At 39.5% G+C, this 23,341-nt stretch overlaps 1 protein-coding gene across 1 annotated transcript in view; it reads right to left on the reverse strand.

The window, feature by feature from the left end:
- Positions 1 to 445: 445 nt before the first annotated feature.
- LOC105701416 overlaps positions 446 to 23,341 on the reverse strand; it is a gene marked incomplete at both ends in the record, with an annotated part of 35,202 nt that continues 12,306 nt past the window's right edge. The window contains 2 exons of the mRNA XM_023433141.1: positions 446 to 537; positions 16,140 to 16,342. Of these exons, the coding sequence (XP_023288909.1) occupies positions 446 to 537; positions 16,140 to 16,342 (295 nt within the window). The remainder of the gene's footprint in view (positions 538 to 16,139; positions 16,343 to 23,341) is intronic.

The raw sequence follows: 23,341 nt of genomic DNA on the forward strand, positions 1-23,341 counted from the left end.
TCGCCGTCCCGCAAGTTTCACCCCTTCCTCCTCGCCACCCTCCCTCCGCATTTTTCTAATATCATTCCAAAGTGCAATTAATCCGCTCGGAATTAAAACGTAAACTGGAAAGCCAATTACGTTGGACCGCTTAATTATGTAAATGCGCCCCTCGCGGAACACGTCCGCATGCTTCACTCGAAGCGGTCGCCGTTTACTTCGTTTCTTGGTTTTCGGCAAAGAAACGTTCCCAGAACGCCACGGTCCTGTGGAGGGTAACAGAATGCGGACCAAAATTGGCCCGAACAATTGTCGAGCACGGCGCAATGAGCGCTTAACGTTTGTCGTTCAACCTCGGCAGCATGAATGGTATTGTTGACGATATTACCGTACTTTTGCCGGTTTTCGTTTGTTATTCCGAGAATTTCTACGAAAGGCACATTTATTACGACACGCGATTACTTACGGTCATCTCGGCACAGGAATGGTCGATGAACGTCAACTCGGATTCCTCTTCCGCCAACAGGACACTCACGGTCTTCTCCCCGGATTCATCGTCTGTAACACACATTGCTACTAACAATCCAACTATTCTTACGCGTATATGTAGCGGAATGTTCATATTAAGGCTTTATGCATTTAAGATGATATGAAAGGCGCTGAGAAATTTAATCGACGTTGATAAAATAAAATTCATCTACACTCTTTTTGGTGGTAATGTCATTCCAAATATCTAAGTTGTAACATAACTGGTGTGTTACCGACATTTATGTTTATGTATCCGGATTCATCGTCTGTAATACACATTGCTACTAACAATCCAACTACTCGTACGCGCATATGCAGCGGAATGTTCATATTAAGGCTTTATGCATTTAAGATGATATGAAAGGCGCTGAGTAATTGAATCGACGTTGATAAAATAAAATTCATCTACACTCTTTTCGGTGGTAATGTCATTCCAAATATTTAAGTTGTAACATAACTGGTGCGTTACCGACATTTATGTTTATGTATTCGGATTCATCGTCTGTAACACACATTGCTACTNAAAAAAAAACACGGGTCCCTTAGATTTTAGTCCTCTATAACATATTTAAAATTGAACAAAATCGGAGAGGGACCCCTCAAGTATCTTCCTTGTGAGTTGTAACATAACTGGTGCGGCCCGTTACCAACATTTACATTTATGTTGAAGTCTTTTACAGTCAACGATGAGAATTATACGCCCTGAAGCGTTCCATGTGTTATTTCAATAAAGTAACGATAAAGAGGTCCACGTAAAACTGTCGAAATCCCGTGAAGTCATTATTCTAACGACTGTATAGAACCAACGTCGCCATCTGTGACGTTTAGCTGGAACTAAATGGTGTGTTCCGTGTGTCCAAATAACTGAGTTTCCAGTTTATATTTGTTTTCTTTGCAAGCGGGAGTTGCCATCCCGTTGAGAGGAACAATCTTTTAAAATCAATGTATTTTCCGTCCTCGTCAAATACTGTCTGCATAACGTTCACTACTATTGCCAGAAAGTTACCGCGCCGATAAGTGAATGATTACACAATCGACATGCCGGATGGTGCGATGTCGTTTCGTTGATATATCTGCATCGAAATATAAACGGCACAACGCTGACATTTCATATTCTCGTACGAGTTACAATGCGGCAACACTCCGTTAACGGAAATGGCGTGACAGCATATTGGATCGACTATCGATTGAACTAGATTTTTCGTCGAAAACAATACACCATGTTGCACCTTTCCGTTGACAGTCAATAATCGTTTGTTTAACATGTTTATTACATTATCCGTAATGGGAATAGTCGCCTACTCAGCGGTCGACATTAGAACCTTGTAGGATAAGCTGATGATATTGTAAGCTAAGCTTTCGTTGCATCTAGGTTCCGAATTTTGCTCATAACAATACACCTTGTCACACCTTTCCGGTGACAGTTAATAATCCTTTGTTTAATATGTTTATTACATTATCTGTAATGGGAATAGTCTCCTACTCAGTGATCGTCATTGGAATCTTTTAGGATAAGTTGATAACGTTTTCAATTAAGCTTTCGTTGCATCTAGGTTCCAAATTTTACTCATAACAATACACCATGTCTCATCTGTCGGTTGGCAGTCAATAATCGTTTGTTTAATATGTTTATTACATTATTCGTTATGGGAATAGTCTCCTACTCATCGGTCGACATTAGAACATTATAGGATAAGCTGATGATATTTTCAATTAAGCTTTCGTAGCATCTAGGTTCCAAATTGTACACATAGCAATACTCCTCGTCGCACCTTTCCGTTGACAGTTAATAATCCTTTGTTTAATATGTTTATTACATTATCCGTAATGGGAATAGTCTCCTACTCAGCGGTCGACATTAGAACATTATAGGATAAGTTGGTAACGTTTTCAATTAAGCTTTCGTTACGTCTAGGTTCCAAATTTTACTCATAACAATACACCATGTCTCATCTGTCGGTTGGCAGTCAATAATCGTTTGTTTAACATGTTTATTACATTATCCGTAAGGGACCCCCTGCGCCATTTGTGATTTCCAGGTCAATTAAGTTTTCACTCCGAGACCTCGTATTTCCATCGTTTTAACATGGAAGTGCATACAACACTTTTTTTGCCTTTATCCCGTTCAAATGCGAGTTTATCGATTACTAGAGCGTTCTGAATTATCGTAAAATTGTCCTGACCTTTTCGATTCTCATATTAGAGCCCTCGATAATTGTATATTGATTGAAATATGAGAGCTCGACGCCATTTTTGTTCTGGTCTGGGTTGAGTTAAACAATTTTTTCCAAAAATCCAAATTTTGAATGCGTCAGGACATTTCTTAGATGGTCAGGAGTGATGTGTCAAAGTTTCGGACAGTTTGGTCTAATACCCTTAAAAAGAAGTGTTGTTTTCGAATCGACTGATTTGAAGGGGGTTTCGCTTCACCTTAATCCTTTGAGAGATTAACATGAAGAATTGTTTAACGATTACCAATGAAATCGATGCATTTGCCATGTCGGTGGACTAAAGAGCACACATGATGCCGTTGGCCGGTCGTTATCAGGAAAATGAGTTAGAAATTGGTTTCTTCTAAATGATTGATTTCGCGCCACGGCCCGCGAGGTTCCGACGCTCTGCAGCGGAAAACACGAAATCCATAAATGTTTAACATTCGTGTCCCGACGCGAGGCCAAATGCAAGCTTGCGGCTGGCCTTCGTGAATATCATGAAATATCGCGACAACTTCTGCGGAACCCGGACCGCGGTTTATTCCGCAAAGGCGGAATGCGTATATCGGCGAGCCGTGGAGCGTAGGGCTTCTGGAAACCGCAAAGTGGCCGTAAAAAAAATGTTTTTATAAGTGCACGGTAATCCCAGAAACGGAAGTCTGGCACAACGGAAGGAGCTTTTGCGGTCCTCTATCTTTTTTCTCTTGGTCGTCCTTAGTTGAAACTAAGGCTTGGGCTTCCGGAGCTCCGCAGGAAGGCGGACCTTCCCTAGTAGCACAGAATATTTTCTAAATATTTTTTGCAATCTTTGCTACATATCTCAAGCGACAGATTTTTTAAGACACCTCGTAGATTTCATTTGAAGATATATAAAATATTGGTTGAAAATCTCAATGACATATTTAGTTTCAATAATTTATATACACGTATCAAAATTATGTTCTTTAATTTGTAAACATATAATAAAAAAACATTTTTCACTTTACGATTATTATCGGACCCTTGAAAGGAAATTTGTAAAAAAAATACGGAATGTACCGAAATTGCGAGGGGAGGAAAAACAGAAAAGGGATGGAGGCGTGTCTCGTTCTTTGTAGATCGCGAGAAACGGCCGGGATAAAAATGACACGGTCTCAAAGGAGAGCGAGGAATACGCGAAGCTGATTTCCCGTGGCCGAGGAGCCACTTGGAACTCCGTCTTATCCACTTTGCAATAAAGCTCGGGTTTCCGAAGCTTCCCCTAGTAGCATAGAATAATTTCTAAATATTTCTTTGTAATCTTTGCTAAATATCTCAAGCGACAGAGTTTTTAAGATTTCTTGTAGATTTAATTCGAAGATATCCGAAATATTTCTTGAAAATCTCAATGACATATTTAGTTTCAATAATTTATAAACATATATAGAAATTATATTTTTTAACTTATTAACATAATAAAAATACATTTTTTACTTCACGACTATTATCGGACACTTCATTTGGTATCAAAAAACACGAGAAATTTTTCTAATATTTTCGTTCCGCTATTTCATTATGGGAGCAAAACGTGTGATTTTGATTTTAAATATTTTTAAAACGTTTATAATGTATTCGGCAGATAATATTTAAAAAATACTTGTATTAAAATGAAACGAAATGTTTTGTATATCTGGTAGAAAAATATTATGAAAACACATGGAGCTAATATTATATAAATATTATAGAGATAATATTCTAAAGTAAACGTTTTGCAAATATTTCAAATGTCTGGTAAATATATACAAAATGTAGGATATTCGTTAAATATATAGAAAATATAGGACAAATATTTTGTGCTACTAGGGACGACACGGCCCATCCGCTGTATGGCGACGCCGGTGAAATTAGAAAGGAAGAAAATATGAGTCAGTTAGAAAGGATGTGACGGAATCGCTTGACTTCTTCTCTTTCTTAGGAACGCGCGATTTTGCTCCGACGCTGGAAAACATGATTTCCCGCTCCAAAGAAGACACCCCAATTGTCCTTATCGCTCCGGACAATCATGAGTTTAAAACGTAAAAAGTGTTCCACAATTTCCATCAATTTTTTTTATTTACAATCCCTCGATTTTAAATTACGGTAATGTTTGGACGGAACTAATGTTTTCTGGATTTAACGTGATATGAAAGGCCCCAAAAAATTTAATCGAAGACTATAAAATGAAATTCATCTATACCCTCTTTGGTGGTAATGTCATTCCAAAAATCTAAGTGGTTACATAACTGGCGCGTCCCATTACCGACATTTATATTTATGTTAAAGTCTTTTACAGTCTACGCTGAGAATCATACGAACTGAAGTGTTCCATATGTCATATCGGTAAAGTAATGATAAAGAGATCCACGTGAAACTGTCGAAATCTCGTGAATTCATTATTCTAACGACTGTTTAGGACCAACGTCGCCATCTGTGATGTTTAGTCGCAACTAAATTTTTGTTCTAAAAGCACGTATTAGCTCCTAGACAAGCCATCATTCTCTTGCAATCGTTGGTGAAAATATTTTCCATATTTTTCCATCTGACTGTAATATTCCATTTCTACGGTATTCTAAATTGTTCGAGCAAGGTCCTGAAACTTTTTATTTTCGATTCTAAGCCTCCAAGAAGCGTAAACGTCGAAAACGTGCACAAACCACGCCATGTTGGTTCTAGTCCATGATAAATAAATGAATTGTTGATAGAAAATGAAATTTCATGAGTTTCAGGACGTACTTTAGGGCCTGCATATTTCCGTAGTAAATTTTTAAACGAATCGGTGCACGCAATTCGGAAAATACTTTCACCCACGATTTGACCTCTCAGATATGTATAGGCTGTCTCTTTCATATCACCATAACTTTGAATACATTTTCAGGAATTTTTAAAAAATTAGAATTAGATTAAAGAGGAGAACGTTTTCTTATGGTAGTGCGAGGAAACGAAATACCTATATTTGCGCGTTAATAGAAATCATGCTCGTATGAATAAGTATTACTTATACCATTAACAAGAAGCGAGTAACTGTCATAAATTGTATCACTAAGTTAGCAATATTCGTAATGGTATCTACTATCATACCGTGTCATGGTCATTGACACGTCCATTGCATGGAGTATATTAAGATAGGTATAACTAAAACCTACGGCTAACATAAAATCTTAGTACTTGTATTTCATCCTACATGCATCGATAACGTTTATCACGCGTAGTAAAATCTGATGGATTGAGTATTGCATAGCGATCTTTAATAGACGCAATAAACAAGTAAAACATGAAAACGAACATGTCTCTTGGCTACTGTAGAAAATGTATTACGTTTTAGTAACGCAACATTCTTATTAACATACTTTATCACATTTTACGTCCTACGTCCCATCAGAGAAATTTGCCGATCGCAAAGGGGTAATCATGTCTCTACAGTAATTGTAACCAAATTATTCTTTCCTATGCGCCATTTCCTGCTATTCCTTCCGTTTGTAGGCAACACACATTCGAGGAGGAAAGGTTGGCGATATGATGTCATTAACGATCATGAAACAACTTTCTGTAATTTGTACATAGAAAGTAAAAAATCTGATTATGCTAAATTTGCTCCAACTAACTGGTACTCCCGTCAGAGAAATTTGCCGATCGCAAAGGGTTAATCATGTCCCTATAGTAATCGTAACCAAATTATTTTTTCCCGTACGCCATTTCCTGCTATTCCTTCCGTTTGTAGGCAACACACATTCGAGGAGGAAAGGTTGGCGATACGATGTCATTAATGATCATGAAACAACACTGTAATTTATACATAGAAAGTAAACATACTGATGATGCTAAATTTACTCTAACTAGCTGATACTTCCATCAGAGAAATTTGCCGATCGCAAAGGGTTAATCATGTCTCTATAGTAATTGTAACCAAATTATTTTTTTCCCATGCGCCATTTCTTGCCATTGCTTCGGTTTGTAGGCAACACACATTTCATTATTCGAGGAGGAAAGGTTGGCGATATGATGTCATTAATGATCATGAAACAACTTTCTGTAATTTGTACATAGAAAGTAAAAAATCTGATTATGCTAAATTTGCTCAAACTAGCTGGTACTCCCATCAGAGAAATTTGCTGATCGCAAAGGATTAATCATGTACTGATAGTAACCAAATTATATTTTCCCGTGCGCCATCTCCTGCTATTGCTTCCGTTTGTAGGCAACACAGATTTCATTATTCGAGAAGGAAACTTGGAGTTTGTTGGGCGCGAAGACGTTACCGACTCTGCAGGAGTCCCCAAAGTGGGCGCATACGCAATGCTTCGAAATTAACTCGGTTTGCCCACGTTTCCTAACTGGGAAGGCAAACTTCCCCCGAGGCGTGTATACGCAATGCTCGTTTAACGAGGTGCTCGAGATGTATTTTTTTTTTTTCTATTTGAACGCAAACAGGGGGGAAGTAACTGGGATTGGGGACGCGCCGCAACGAAAAGCCACTCGACGGAAAAACCTGGTTTCCGTCCAGACTCCAAAATGGCTGACACTGGTCGCGTTTACTCGTTTCTCTCGTGTTGGGCTTTCGCGATTTAAAAGTTTACGCATTACGCAGTTCTGCCTTTCGTGCAAATGCGCTCAGCATTCGAGATTGGCCGTTTTCTATACAAAAGGTGTAACTTTTTAGAAGGCGCGTCACATCTATTGCAAGCATTTCTGAATTTATTTGTAACCATGTGGAATTTTAAAATAAACGTTAACTAAATGAAAGATCTCGACCGTAAATTATCTAGTAACGGGTTTTTTTTTTTTTAACAGTCTTTTGAATATCATTTGTTTAAACCACTTTGCATACAACGACCTAATCCTTCCGCAATGGGCTTTATCGCATACGTGATTTGCATTTCGTCCGCGTGTTTGCACTTTGTGCATACTCTATATGGAATTTTACATTTTCTATAAAGAAATAGAAATGTTTCCCTTTAACAGTCGCGATTAATTCCTGTAAGAGTATTTGAGAGAAGGTGGAGTTTTGAGATAAGTGCTTGGAGCAGTAAAGGGAGCTTTCGACTGAGACTTTCCTGGGATTTCACATTTTGAAAAGCCGGGATTTGATACTTGAAATCATAAGGGTCAAGTTGTCTTTTCCCCGTGAATTTCGCGTTTATCCGTCTCCCTCTTACTGTGATTTTAAAAAGTTTCAAAGTTTACACGTCATATCATTTGCTTTTGATCTGACGGGTTGCAAAAGATCAGGTCCTTATTAAAAAAAAAAATGAACATACCCTTTCAAAATTCATGTTCTACTACTTTCAACTTCCTTATTAAGAAGATATTAATATACCCTTTTAAAACTTCATGTTCTACTATTTTCAAACATTTTCTATCTTATCTCACGGAAAAGTCAGGTTTACGGAAAGATGGTCAAAATACGTAAGAAGAATGTTCTAACCACCCAACTTGGAATGTCTTGCCTCGTCTTCATTAAGTTGCATTAACAAGAGCAAGAATCGGTCATACAAAGCTCACTCAAAACCATCTAATTCTAAAAACATATCCAATGCTCTGTTATGAATGTTATAGCCAAATGACGATACAACTCATTATCTCTGAATGTAAGAAATATCAAACAGCAAGAGAAGGCTTCAGAATACCCAACTCAATTACCAAGGCTCTCGGTGACCCACAAGAAGTTAACGAAACACTAATGTTACTAAAAAAAATTAACCTCCTACGTGAATTGTAAAACCTGACCACCATGATTTACTGACCTACACAATCTATTTAACCGAACCGTGCGTTGCTAATAACCAGAGCAGTTGATGCGACGTTAAAGGGGAAAGAAGAAAAATGTTGTAGTATCTCATATTTCGGGAAATCAGGAAGCGGCGTTCGAGAAAGAAAATTCCACTTTTTTTCTACCGACGGAATTAGCGAAGTAAATACGGTCTACGAGCAGTTCGCAGCTTGTAGATTCTTTTGAAAGGAAAAAGACGGCCGCAGTATGCGCAACGCATCCTTCAAAGATTCCCTTCGTGGATGTAATTCGGTAGTTACGTAGCCGTGAGTAGTACAGAAAGTTCCGAAGGAATGTAATTTCGTCGTCGCCTCACGCCTTAACTTTCGTATCGCGTAACTAACGAGTCGTGTTCCAAGGAAATCTCCGGGATCGTCCTTTCCCGCGTCTTTTGAATACAAAGGGAGAACAAGATGGCGAGATGGGTCTTCAAAGAGACCGAGCTAATTGCTTGCCGGCGTGCCCATGTAGAACAACGTCTTCCGACGTACCGGCGAACGTGCTCTTCGTCAAAGTTACAGCAGATTACTTCGGCAACCCTCCCGATTGTCTACTTGATAAACTAAGACACTCTGCAACGAGACCCCGCTTTTTAATATGGACGCCGAGACACCGTCGGCGAGGGCAAAGGAGATAAATTATCACCGAAATTGCCGCCGATAGTGCTTTACGCCAGCAAGATAATTCGTTGAACGGGAAATACACTATTTGGAAAAATAACAGGTGCTTCGTGTCTTAGACTTCTTACAACACCATAAAGCACCAATAATTATGGTAATAATTCTAGGTGACCTTTCCGCAGAATACTACAATAAAAAAAAAATCCCACAACGCGAAACTCACCCGTGTCCGAGTTAAATGTAATCCCTATCTCGGGCTCTACGGCAATGAAAATGCAGAAGGAAAAACCTAAACGGCTTCGTCCAGGTCATCCTTTCGAGCATAAAGTGCACGAGAGTCGTTCGGTAAAAATCTCCACCTTGATTACCCACTCGTTGCAGTTCCTTTTTATGTACGCTGTACGACTCCGAGACGGAAATAGGATTTTTCAGGGAATTAAAAGACTGGGGTACATTTTGCCGATCGGTCTCGTATCGGGGGGCCATTCTTCCGCGATTACGGAGCCGATATTTTTCGACGAATTGGGCGAGTAAACGCTCACCGATCGGCCCGATGGCTCGGCAATGACACCGTAAACTCAGCTTTTACTACCGCGAGCTGGAGCTAAATTGGAAGCTGTAAAAGTAGTCTCTTGCCGCAACAGTTTCTTCCCGGTTGCGCAGATGCAATTAATTACCCGCTCGATCGTTCCTCGCCGGCTCAAAAAACCGACCTCGTCGCCTGGAGCTCATCGGGAACAAACGAATCATTTATCTGTTCGTCACGTCCTGCTGGATATCAGACACTGACGTTCAGAAAGTCGAGGAACCCCGTTTGAAAGCTTGAACATCAAAAACGCTTAATATGAAACTTCCCCTAAATCAGTCGAAACGAACGAGACACCTTTTTTAAGGGTATTGGACCGAACCGTCGGAAATTTTGACACATGACTCGTGAGCACCTAGGAATCGAAACAAACGAATCATTTATCTGTTCATCACGTCCTCCTGGATATCAGACACTGACGTTCAGAAAGTCGAGGAAACCCCGTTTGAAAGCTTGAACATCAAAAACGCTTAATATGAAACTTCCCCTAAATCAGTCGAAACGAACGAGACACCTTTTTTAAGGGTATTGGACCGAACCGTCGGAAATGTTGACACATGACTCGTGAGCACCTAAGAATCGAAACAAACGAATCATTTATCTGTTCGTCACGTCCTGCTGGATATCCGACACTAACGTTCCGAAAGTCGAGGAGGCCCCCTTTGAAAGCTTGAACATCAAAAACGCTTAATATGAAACTTCCCCTAAATCAGTCGATCCGAATGAGACACCCTCTTTAAGGGTATTGGACAGAACCTTCGGAAATTTTGACACATGACTCGTGAGCACCTAGGAATCGAAACAAACGAATCATTTATCTGTTCGTCACGTTCTGCTGGATATCAGACACTGACGTTCAGAAAGTCGAGGAGGCCCCCTTTGTAAGCTTGAACATCAAAAGCGCTTAATATGAAACTTCCCCTAAATCAGGCGATCAGAATGAAACACCTTTTTTACGGGTATTGGACCGAACTGTCGGAAATTTTGACACATGACTCGTGAGCGCCTAGGAATTATCCTAGCACTTTCAATCATTGGATTTTTGGAGAACAATTTGTTAACTTTGCCCAGACCAGAACCAAAATGGCGTCGAGTTCTCATATTTCGATCGATTTCCGATTATTGAAGGCTCTGATATAAGAAACGAAATGTTCAGGACAATTGTACGACAATTTAGAACACTCCGGTAATCGAGAAAAATTTTCAGAATTTCGATCGTCGAAAAGGATTCTTTAACTTAGGCCAGACCAGAACCAATATGGCATCGAGCTCTCATATTTCGATAAATGCTATTTTTCTAGGCTCGATATGAGAAACGAAAATGTCAGGACAATTGTACGCCAACCTAGAACAGTCTAGTAATCAAGAAATTCGGATTTGAATGGGATAACGGCAAGAAATTTGTTTATACGCTTCTATGCTAAAACGATCGTAACGCGAGATCTCGGGGTGAAAATGTAGTTGACATGGAAATCACAGATGGCGCAGTATCTCTCTGTGGTCAATTAGGGCATCAGAAACCACGAATCTAATCTATCCATTCTTTAATTAATAACTTTTGGTCGATTGCATCAAATATTGAGATAGATCACAAGAAGTACTAATGTAATTTCGAGCATTTAACCGAAATATTCGATTTGTTAACTAAAATATTGTCTAAAATTAACGAAACGATTAAGCAAATCACTTTTTCTAATTGAAGCGAACTAGTTCGGTCAAGTGAATTAAAATTCGATTGACTCAACCGAAATATTTTCTGGAATGAACCGAATGCACTTAAACAATTTTGTTCAATGAACCAAATTTGTTTCTCTACGTGCACAAAGCCGTCTAACTGACACAATAACTCTTCATTTAGGACTCTGCACTTGGACCAGCCAATTTTAATTGAAATGTCATATAAAATTATTTGAAAGAAAGAATAAAACACTGAAATAATGTGCAGGCAGGTGCGGTTTACGGTTAGTATCTGAAACGCGCTTGAAACACGCTTTCGCGATAAAATATCTTTTTTATTTTTATTTCCTGGACTGCGGGGATGAAATCTCGAGAATTTAAAAAACCCACAGTTTACCATGCTATCGTATAAGTAAAGGCCATTATCTCGAGTGCGCGGTGCACAGAAGCTTCGTTCTCCGAAAGTCTGAAAGCTTCGGTATGGATCTATTGAAGCTTTTTACCGGGCTTAGCTTTGTACCGATAACTCCTATATCTCCGTTATCGGTCTATTTTTAATATCCACCGAACCTGCAAAACTCTACGCCGCAAATTACGCGTAATTCCCTCTCCGTCACGCTCAATTGAAACACTTTTATCGTGACACGATACCGGCGAACCGCTCTAATCGATGAAACTGCTTCCTATTTTTTTTTTTTATCACCGCACGCTTTTCAAAGTCTTTGACGTAGTGGGCATTTTTTAAGCCCTTTTCCCTGATGCGAATACGCAATTCCATTCCGCACGACCAGGGAATGCGTTGACGTAACACGAGTTTGCTCTTTTTACTTGCGTGTACGGTAATTGCAGTATAGACAGGACGTTTCATTTCCGAAGGCATTGAAGAGAAAATAAATCCCAATCACAGTTCAGTCCTCGGATATTGAATGAGATAATACGGCTGAGTTTCCGCGGACGCGTATTACCCGATTTAAATTAATTGAATATTATCCCTCCGTGCCTCACGTTTATTCCCTAGTAGCATAAAATAATTTCTAAATATTTCTTTGTAATCGTTGCTAAATATCTCAAGCGACAGATTGTTTAAGATTTCTTGTAGATTTCATTCGAAGATATCCAAAATATTTCTTGAAAATCTCAATGACATATTTAGTTTCAATAATTTATAAACATGTATAGAAATTATACTTTTTAATTTGTGAACATGTAACTAACATACATTTTTTACTTCACGACTATGTCGGCACTTCATTTGGTATAAAAAAACATGAGAATTTTCCTAATACTTCCGTTCCGCTATTTCATTACAGGAGCAAAACGTGTGATTTTGATTTTAAATATTTTTAAAACGTTTATAATGTATTGGGAAGATAATATTTAAAAAATACTTGGATTAAAATGAAACGAAATGTTTTATATATCTGGTAGAAAAATATTATGAAAACACATGGAGGTAATATTATATAAATATTATAGGGATAATATTCTAAAGTAAACGTTTCACAAATATTTCAAATGTCTGGTAAATATTTACAAAATGTACGATATTCGTTAAATATATAGAATATATAGGACAAGTATTTTGTGCTACTAGGGTTATATTTTTCAGAGTATTGATGTTATATAGAAATATGTTAAATAATTGAACACGTAACATTAAATTCACTAGGCGATGAAACGCTTACCAAACTTCTACAGAAATTAGATCTTTAAGAACTTCTTTGTACCCACTTGACATTTCATTCATGACATTTGCAACAAGAAAATGCAAAAAGGTATCACTTTATTAACAACAAGATTCTCAAAACATGGCTATCATGAGCTACGTTTCACCACATGCACACATTGATTGATAGATAAAAAGAAATTAGAACAAGTCCTGTGTTATCTCCCTGATTAGAATCCGCGTGTACTCTTGTAAATTATATCGGTGTACCCTAAAAAAGGAGGGAAAGACTGAATTTGCAATGAATTTACTGTAGGATCAAAATTCAAGTGTCAGGATTAACATGAACGGTTGATTTATTAATAAAAAAAAATTAATATAAAGAAATTGAATACATTTTGGAGTACCACTTAAGAATCTGAGAAAAGGGACATGATTTTTCCTCGGACTTCACTCGAGCTCTCCTCAATCAGAACTGACTCACTCTAATTTCTTTCTCTCTCAATTCATATTCCTCACTCTCTCATTCCCACACTCATCAATACATTTCTTTGTGGACCAAAATTCTCAGTCACTGAGTCACACGGCTTCCCACACTTCACGAACTCTCAACCACACATAAACGGTATCACCTATCGAACTCTCATTTAATCTAAATACTTCTCATTTCATCAACATCAGTTGATTTATTAAAAAAAGAATTTATATATAGAAATTGAATACATTTTGGAGTACATCTTAAACATCTCAGAAAAGGTACTTGATTTTCCCTCCGACTTCACTCGAGCTCTCCTCAATCAGAACTGACTCACAATCGATCATTCTCGTCCAGACTCACTCTAATTTCTTTCTCTCTCAATTCATATTCCTCACTCTCTCATTCCCACACTCATCAATACATTTCTTTGTGGACCAAAATTCTCACTCACCGAGTCACACGGCCGCCCGCACTTCACGAACTCTCAACCACACATAAACAGTATCATCTATCGAACTGTCATTTAATCTAAATAGATTCTCATTTCACACCACAATCATACAAACATTATATTTTACTCTAGTTTCTATTTAGTCTTACTCTCAATCATTATTGCCTTATTGGCGACACAACTATTCGTATAGCTAGTCTTTCAACTTTTTTTTTATTCTTTTAACTTTATCGGACCGCACAGAGCACTGACACTCCATTACTATGACCTTCTGTCGTGATATCAACTAATTCCATCACCAGTCCGTAACGAGTTACATTCAAAGCTCAGGATCGTTTTTATTCAGAAATTGCCGAGTCTTATCAGAAATTGTCGCAATCACAGCACGCTTTGCCGAGTGTGTGCGTGACAGCCGAGGATTCCGAGGTAATTTATTCGGACAGGAGTGATAACGTAATCAGGGCCAGAAGTGGGTGCATCGGGCCGACTTCCAGTCGGCTCTGTGTACAAACAAGCCCAGCGCATCTCCACGCGACGCAATAAATCCGCTTATAAAGTACATTTGCGCCTTGATTACATCGGTAATGAACCATTCATTCCTCCACACGGATTTCGACTCGGATTACGAGTCGTCATCGATTGCACCCAGCGATTTCGTTGCAAGGACGCCTTAACGAGACATTCATTCCTTTGCCACCGCATTGCGAAAATCTAATGGACTGTCCACAATCACGAGCTGACTATCGATCTCGGCTAATTATCTCGAGAGCAAGAATAAACGAGGTGTGTCATACCACTGCACGAGGGAAATGTTATCGCCAGCACAAAGATGGGAACAACCATTTTACCATTTCGAGGGCATTTTAAATGATCTTTCCTCTTCCCATTCGTTATAAATTCAGTGCTTTATTCTTACTCAGGTTTTTCGCAATTGCTTTCAGCGATTCCTCTTATAGATATTAGTTCTTCGTGTAGAAAATTTTCAAGGAAGTTAGGATGTCAAACTACCAGTGTGGGGCTTACATTCGAGTGCCAGACCTTTCTAGTCCCACCTAGACATTAACAAAAAAAAACCCTAGATAAAACTGTCATGGATCATAAATTAAATCCTAACTAGATCTCAGCTTGACGTTAATCAGAAAAAAAATTGTCTGGAATGCACAATCAAGGCCCAATGTAGATTTCTTAACTGTGATTGAAAATCCCTAAAATGGACATTCTAGCTGAGACTTATTCAATCTCAAATCTCTTAGTCAGTTTTCCACACATGCAGTATTCAAAATGACGTTACTGCCAAAAAGAGTACAGATGAATTTTAATTTATCGACATCGATTAAATTTCTCAGCGCCTTTCATATCATCTTAAGGTGATGTGGGAGAATCAGTCTACACACGAGCGCGCACACACACACATCCGAGAAGTCAAATCGTTGAGGAAAATGAATACTTTCAGAGAATTCTGAATTGGGTGTACCGATTCGTTTCAAATTTCTCCACGTAAATATGGAGGGTCTAAAGTAGGTCCTGAAACTCATGAAACTTCATTTTTTATCAAAAATTTATTTACTTATCACGGACTAGAGTCAATATGGCGTGATCCGTGGACGTTTTCACTGTTTTACGCTTCCTGGAGACATAGAATCGAAAATGAAGAGATTCAGGACCTAGCTCGAATAATTTAGAATACCATAGAAATGGAATATTACCGAGTCAGATTGAAAAATATGGAAAATACTTTCCCCAACGATTGCAAAACAATGCTGGCTTGTTCAGGGACTAGCCCGTGTTTTGGGAGAAAACATTTAGTTGCAGCTAAACCTCACAGATGGCGGCGGTTAGTCCTAAACAGTCGTTAGAATAATGAATTCCCAGGATTTCGACAGTTTTACATCGATCTCTTGGTCATTACTTTACCGAAATGACGTATGGAACACTTAATTTCGTATAATTCTGAACGTAGACTGTAAAAGACTTCTACGTAAATATAAATGTTGGTAACGGGACGCGCCAGCTTATTGCATCGCTTGAGTATTCAAAATAACGTTATCACCAAAAAGGATATATATGCATTTTAATTTATCGACGTCGATTAAATTTCTCAGCTCCTTTCATATCACCTCAAGTGGAAAAAGCTACTGTGCGGGGCAAGGTAAAGGAGCTTTGGAAATGTGACTCACCGATCGAAGTGTCGTAGGTGTGCAAGTACTCCGAGGTCATGAACTGAGAGACGAGGGAGCTTTTGCCGACAGCCGGTGCTCCCAGCATCAGGACCCGGTACCTCGCGGGACCCTGAGAAGCGCTGCTTTCTCGGGAGCTGGCCAATGATCCTGCGGCGGAGGTCCTCGCCGAGCCAGGATACGAGGCCGTTAAGTGCTCGGTGCTAAAACGGTATTAAATGCCGGGCTTATTTTCATGATTCACGGCACCATTTCGGGGGTACGCTGAAACGAAACGAAACCGCCCTTGACGCGCTCTTAAGGTGAAGTGAAACCCCCTTCAAATCAGTCGACTCGAATACAACACTGTTTTTTAAGGGTGTTAGACCAAACTGTCCGAAACTTTGACACGTCACTCCTGATCATCTAAGAATTGTCCTGACACATTCAAAATTTGGATTTTTTAACAATATTTTTTAACAGCCCAGACCAGAACCAAAATGCCGTCGAGCTGTGATATTTCGATCTATATACAATTATCGAGAGCAGAGCTAAAGATAGGACAAAGGATATTCCTGTTACGAGATACAATTTTCCTGACATGTGTACTGTTATACCGTGAGGTATTTGTCTTCTTGAGGAATCACAACAATTTTATACCACCAACTTTCATAATTAATACTTTATCAATTTTCATGCCGAATGCTATTGGTTCATGACGACGTTTCGATTCAGACATACAGTCGAGTACGAGATACAATTTTGCTGATATGGAACTAACGCTGTGAAGAGGTGTCCATCAATGTTCCCAGGGTTCGGCGAGTGGTAAAAGATTAAAAGGGAGTCATAATGTTAGGACATAACAATTCATACCAAACAGTCAAAATATTTATAAAACTTTTCGCCAAATTGGGTGCACCGAATCCTTTTTGAAACTTCATCACGAGATTACGGAGGCCCTAAGGAAGAACGCGATGCTCTTAAAATGTCATTATTCACAAAAAAGAATAACGTGATCTTGGTTCTAATCTAGGCTAAATAGAAAAAATTTTCATTTTGGAAAATGAAATTTCACGAACATCGCGTTCTTCCTTAGGGCCTCCATAATCACGTGTTAATGTTTCAGATCATTCGGTGCACCCAGTTTGGAGAAAAGTTTTATAAACACTGTCACGTTTTGATATATAGAATGGCCCTTTCATGTCACCTTAAACATACGGTGTTAACCGCGGGAAAGCTCGGGCAAGAAATGTTTCCTAAATACCGGATATAACTACACGCTCGTATAACGCGATTTGCTGCAACGCGGTGAAGAAACTGCGACAACTCTCGTTTTACGCGGCACTCTTTCCGGTTACGGCTTGAAGATAACATTTTTTTCTTCGCTTCTTGTGACGACCGCATTTTAAGCGAGTTCCGAGTCACTTGTGACGTGGAACTTAAGTTGTACTTTTTAGACTAGTTTCGAAAGTTGGATAACATATGGTAGTCGAAAAACGTGGGATGGCTTATTTTTATTCTCATACCATGCGGTGATTTTTTACCCTACAATAAAAAAAAAAACGTTGAACATGTTCCTTTTGTAACGGAGAAGGCATTCTATCACAATTTGAGTGAGTTCCAAGCTTCGAGTAATAATGAATCGTATAGATGTCGTAACGTATCCTCCGCGTTGTATCAAGGCTTAAGGTGAAGTGAAACACGTCGAGGAAATTGATCGACGTCGATAAAGAAGATTTTTTCTAAATACCTACATCGCCGACGTTCGTTTTTATATTGGCAGCTGTGTCGAATTATATTGGGTATTGTCCTAAATGGCATACTCCACCTGTCGTTTTCGCACAATAAATATCAAGAAATCGATGTAAAACTCCAGAAATCCTCTGGATTCATGCTTTCTGGGGTCCTAATTGACTGCAGAGGGACCCCCTGCGCCATCTGTGATTTCCAGGTTAATTAAATTTTCTGGTGCTCCATCATTTATGGTTTCCGTAGGACTCCGTATTTCGTTTCTCACAGCACGTGGTAAACTAGCTATTTTCGACGACAGAACTACATATTTTTTCATTAACACGTTCCGTGCCACGTGTACCACCGATAATACGCGTTAACCTCGGGTGGTACACGCCGTGGCACGGAACATGTTAAGCTCAATGCAAGTTCTTTGAAAAAATAACGCCGGACTAATTTACATTTTTTATTACTTCAAGCAATTATTTGTCCCGTATGCTGCCTTGTAATAGGGTTGCGATTACCACTATTGTGCTTTTCTAAATGAGTAAATATAAGGTAAATGGTGAAGTAACCCTTACTGTGTTACGCTGGCTACATTGACTAAATGGTGAAGTAACCCTTCCTATGTTCTTTTTACTATGTTACGCTGGGTAATGCAACTTCCTCCTAAGGTTGTCCCGTAGGTTGCCTTGTAATAGGGTTACGATTACCACTATTGTGGTTTCCTAAATAAGTAAAGGTAAGGTAAATGGAGAAATAATCCTTACTATGTTACGCTAACTACATTGACTAAATGGAGAAGTAACCCTTAGTATGTTACGCTGGCTACATTAACTAAATGGAGAAGTAACCCTTACTATAATATGCTGGCTACATTTACTAAATGGTGAAGTAACACTTACTATGTTACGCTGGCTACATTGACTAAATGGAGAAGTAACCCTTACTATAATACGCTGGCTACATTGGCTAAATGGTGAAGTAACCCTTCCTATGGTCTTTTTACTATGTTAGGCTAGTTAATACAACCTCCTCCCAAGGTTGTCCCGTATGTTGCCTTGCAATAGAGTTACGGTTACTACAATTGTGATTTTCTAAATAAGTAAATGTAAGGTAAATGGTGAAGTAACCCTTCCAATGTTCTTCTTACTATGTTACGCTGGTTGATGCAACCTCCTCCCAAGATTGTCCCGTATGTTGCCTTGAAATAGGGTTACGGTTACTACAATTGTGATTTTCTAAATAAGTAAATGTAAGGTAAATGGTGAAGTAACCCTTCCAATGTTCTTCTTACTATGTTACGCTGGTTGATGCAACCTCCTCCCAAGATTGTCCCGTATGTTGCCTTGAAATAGGGTTACGATTACCACAATTGTGCTTTTCTAAATGAGTAAATATAAGGTAAATGGTGAAGTAACCCTTACTATGTTACGCTGGCTACATTGACCAAATGGAGAAGTAACCCTTCCAATGTTCTTCTTACTATGTTACGCTGGTTGATGCAACCTCCTCCCAAGGTTGTCCCGTATGTTGCCTTGCAATAGAGTTACGGTTACCACATTTGTGCTTTTCTAAATGAATAAATGTAAGGTAAATGGTGAAGTAACCCTTACTATGTTACGCTGGCTACATTGACTAAATGAAGAAGTAACCCTTACTATGATACGTTGACTACATTGACTAAATGGTGAAGTAACCCTTCCCATGTTCTTCTTACTATGTTACGCTGGTTAATGCAACCCCCTCCCAAGGTTGTCCCGTATGCTGCCTTGCAATATCCTTACGATTACCACAATTGTGCATTTCTTCCCCATTCTTTTTCTCCGTGTAAGCATATAGTTCCAGTAGGTTGAGGTTTGCGAACCGGCTCCAAACGTTGGTTACGGTTTATCGGCAGTTGCCTCGAGGGGGGTAAAAATCGCAACCGAGAAGCGATCATTCGCGCTCGCGCGGCTCCTCTTTCAAAAGTTCGAATTTCGAGGTGGTAGCATCGATTTCCCCCCTCCAGGAAAGAGCGGCGGGTCGTGCGATCGGGCAGAAACGCTCGTACTCGCGGCGAGCGTGTGTCCGCGCGTTCGCCATATGCAAATAGCGTCCGTGTACGCGCCGCATACGGAGGACGGGCACACGGAAGCCGTGAAAAACAAAGAACTCCGCCTGGCTTCGCTGAACTAAAAAACCAATGACCCGCGTAATTTCATTACGAAAATATAGATTGCCCTCGGCGGGTAGACGGAGAAAATTGTTTATAGGCATCGAGCCGGCGCTCCCGCGGCAGAATTCCCCCGGAAATCGCGCACTCCGCGCGATTCCCCCTTCCTCCAGTTTTTTCTTTTTTTTTTCCTTTTTTTAGTTGCCCCACCTCCCCCCTTCGTCCCTCGCCGCGGATAAATCATATGAAAATGGCCCCGGCAAATTCGTCGTTTGGCGACTCGCAAAAACTTCCTTCGGGACGAAAGCCCGGGACTTTGTCATGGAAATTTGGGCTCAAGGTGAAATGAAACACGTCAAGGAACTTGATCGATATTGGTAAAGAACTTTTTTCTAAATACCTACGTTACCAATGTTTGTTTTCATATTGACAGCCGTGTTGAATTATATTGAGTATTGTTCTAAATGGCATACTCAGTCTGTTGTTTTTGTACAATAATTGTAATGAAATCGAAGTAAAACTCCAGAAATCCTCTGGATTCAGACTTTCTGGGGCCCTAATTGACTGCAGAGGGACCCCCTGCGCCATCTGTGATTTCCGTGTCAACTACATTTTCACCCCGAGATCTCGCGTTCCCATCGTTTTAGCATAGAAGCGCATAAGACACTTTTTTTGCCTTTATCCCGTTCAAGTGCGAGTTTATCGATTACCAGAGTGTTCTAAATTGTTGTAAAATTGTCCTGACCCTTTTGTTTCACATATCAGAGCTTTCGATAATTGTATATTGATCGTAATATGAGAGCTCGACGCTATTTTGGTTCTGGCCTGGACTAAGTGAAACAATTTATTTCGAATAATCCAAATTTTGAAAGTGTCAGGATAATTCCTAGGTGCTCATGAATCAAGTGTCAAAATTTCAGACGGTTCAGTCCAATACCCTTAAAAAAAGTGTCTTATTCAGATCGACTGAATTAAGGGAAGTTCACTTCACCTTAAGGGAGGCAATGACTTCACGACTTTCCTGGCTACGAGATTAGTGCAGGGATCAAGAAATTCATTTGAGGGAAATTGGAGCTCGTCTTCTTCTCTCCCCATCTCCAGGAGCGGCGGTGATAAGGGCCGACGTCTACGATGACGGCGGACGGCACTCTAACGTCCAACACGTGTGTCTACGTCACCTCAACGCCACACGTAAACTCACGCGTTCGATCTAGAGTAAACGTCCATTCACGGTGCATCCTTCTGAAGCTGACGTCCGCCTTTTGGAGATCCTCCTGAAAAGTCTCATGCAATGCGACCCAAAGGAGCTTAAAGAGACTCCGTACTAAAAACTCTCGGTCATTAAGGTGAAGTGAAATCCCCTTCAAATCAGTCGATTCGAATACAACAGTTTTTTTTAAGGGTTTTACATCAAACTGTCCGAAACTTTGATACATCACTCCTGATCATCTAAGAATTGTCCTGACACATTCAAAATTTGGATTTTTGGAAAAAATGTTGTAACTCAGCCCAGACCAGAACCGAAATGACATTTCATGGGGGTCAGGACTTTCCTTGTAGCCTACATATCCACATTGTGAAGTTTGAAACAATTGGGTACACCCTCTTCGGGGAAAAGTTTCATGATCGAGCAAATGTTTTTAACATTTCAGTTAAAAGAGTGGAAAGATACGACCTAGATATAAAATTCATGATCATACGACGAGGAAAGTCGATTTACAAACAATTTGCAGACTATTTGCTGCATGAAATGTCTGCAATAAGTGTACGCATACTATACAATAAATTTGAACAAAAATTTGGAGCAAATTGGTCGTGAATGGTTGTAGGAATATAATTACCGCATACTTGAATCATATGCCAGTTATGCGACATTTATGAACTGAAGATTGATGGAAAATTTAACAGGAACTATAACATTATTCCATGGCCATTAATTTACGAACTTTGTATAAACTTATTTAATGCTACAAATGTGAGCTAAACATGACGTTGCTCCATGTTCCCGTTTGCATCACGCCATGACTCAAATATGAGCTACCGACAGTGCAATTATTTATCAGTAAAGCATGAGATAAATTTAGCTGCCCATATGCGTACAAACATTGAGACATTGCATTTATTTAACTTTGTTTCATATTTAAGTATTTTTGGTTCGTCATTATGTCCTGCCAATATGAGTTCCAAATGAACACTCATAAGCGACACCCACGTGACTCGTTTCATGATCTTTTATGAGGACAATTTGATGGAAATTTTGCATCACTTCGTCTATCTGGGGGTATGATTTCTCGAAACAATTTTTTGGTCTTTTAACGTCGAGCCCAAAAATTTTGGTTCATCATTATGTCCTGCCAATATGAGTTTCAAATGAACACTCATAAGCGACACCCTCATGACTTATTTCATGATCTTTTATGAGACAATTTGATGGAAATTTTGCATCACTTCGTCTATCTGGGGGTATAATTTCTCGAAACAATTGTTTGGTCTTTTAACGTCGAGCCCAAAAATTGTGGTTCTCGGTGGCGAACCAATTGGCCGGAAACGAGGAGGCGGCAAATTGTGTGGTTTCTGTCGATCCGGATTTGACAGAGGGACTCGGAATCGCACTCTGCTCGAAACATTTGTTTGCGCGTCAATTCGTTTCGACAAATAGCGAGGAAAAAGTCCCGTGGTCGTCGAGCCAGTTATAGTTCAGTCCCCGTGTGTGGCGCAAATCAGATAGCCAATTAAACTGCCTGCAACTTTATAATTAAGCAGTAAATCGTGTTATGCACGGCGTAACTAATATCAGCGGTGTCAAGTGTGCAACACACGCCGACGTATGCATCCCCCAGTGGGGAGGAAGGAGCACCGAGTGCCACATAAGCGCATACGCGATACACACGACACACCCGCCACACATACACGAACCGTATTGACGCACGGCTCATTCCATTTTCCCCTGCTATCTGCGCATATTGTCGCCCGTAATGCAATATCTCCGTCACAATAATTGATTCGACACGGCACTTTGCCCCACGTACCATTTTACAAGGTTCCAAGCGATTATGGTACTTTGCAAACATGATAAGCTACTCCTTTCCTTTCAGGACCCTCTCCTTTCATTTCCTGAAGACATTTTCAAAAATCCCGAATACCCTGCTAAAAGTATTCAAAAAAATTCATACACACTTTGTAGATAAGATTGTAGTAAAATTATAAATTTCATGTCTCAAAAGTGAATTATTACATATTTATGATAAACTTCGAAATAAATCTCTAACTTTGCAACGTCCTAGTAGAAGTTTGTGAAATTTTTTAGAAAAATTAGTTCACTTATGTATTAAATTCA

The sequence above is a fragment of the Orussus abietinus genome, unplaced genomic scaffold, assembly GCF_000612105.2.
Source record: "Orussus abietinus isolate OABI.00-Male unplaced genomic scaffold, Oabi_2.0 scaffold556, whole genome shotgun sequence".
Taxonomy (NCBI): domain Eukaryota; kingdom Metazoa; phylum Arthropoda; class Insecta; order Hymenoptera; family Orussidae; genus Orussus; species Orussus abietinus.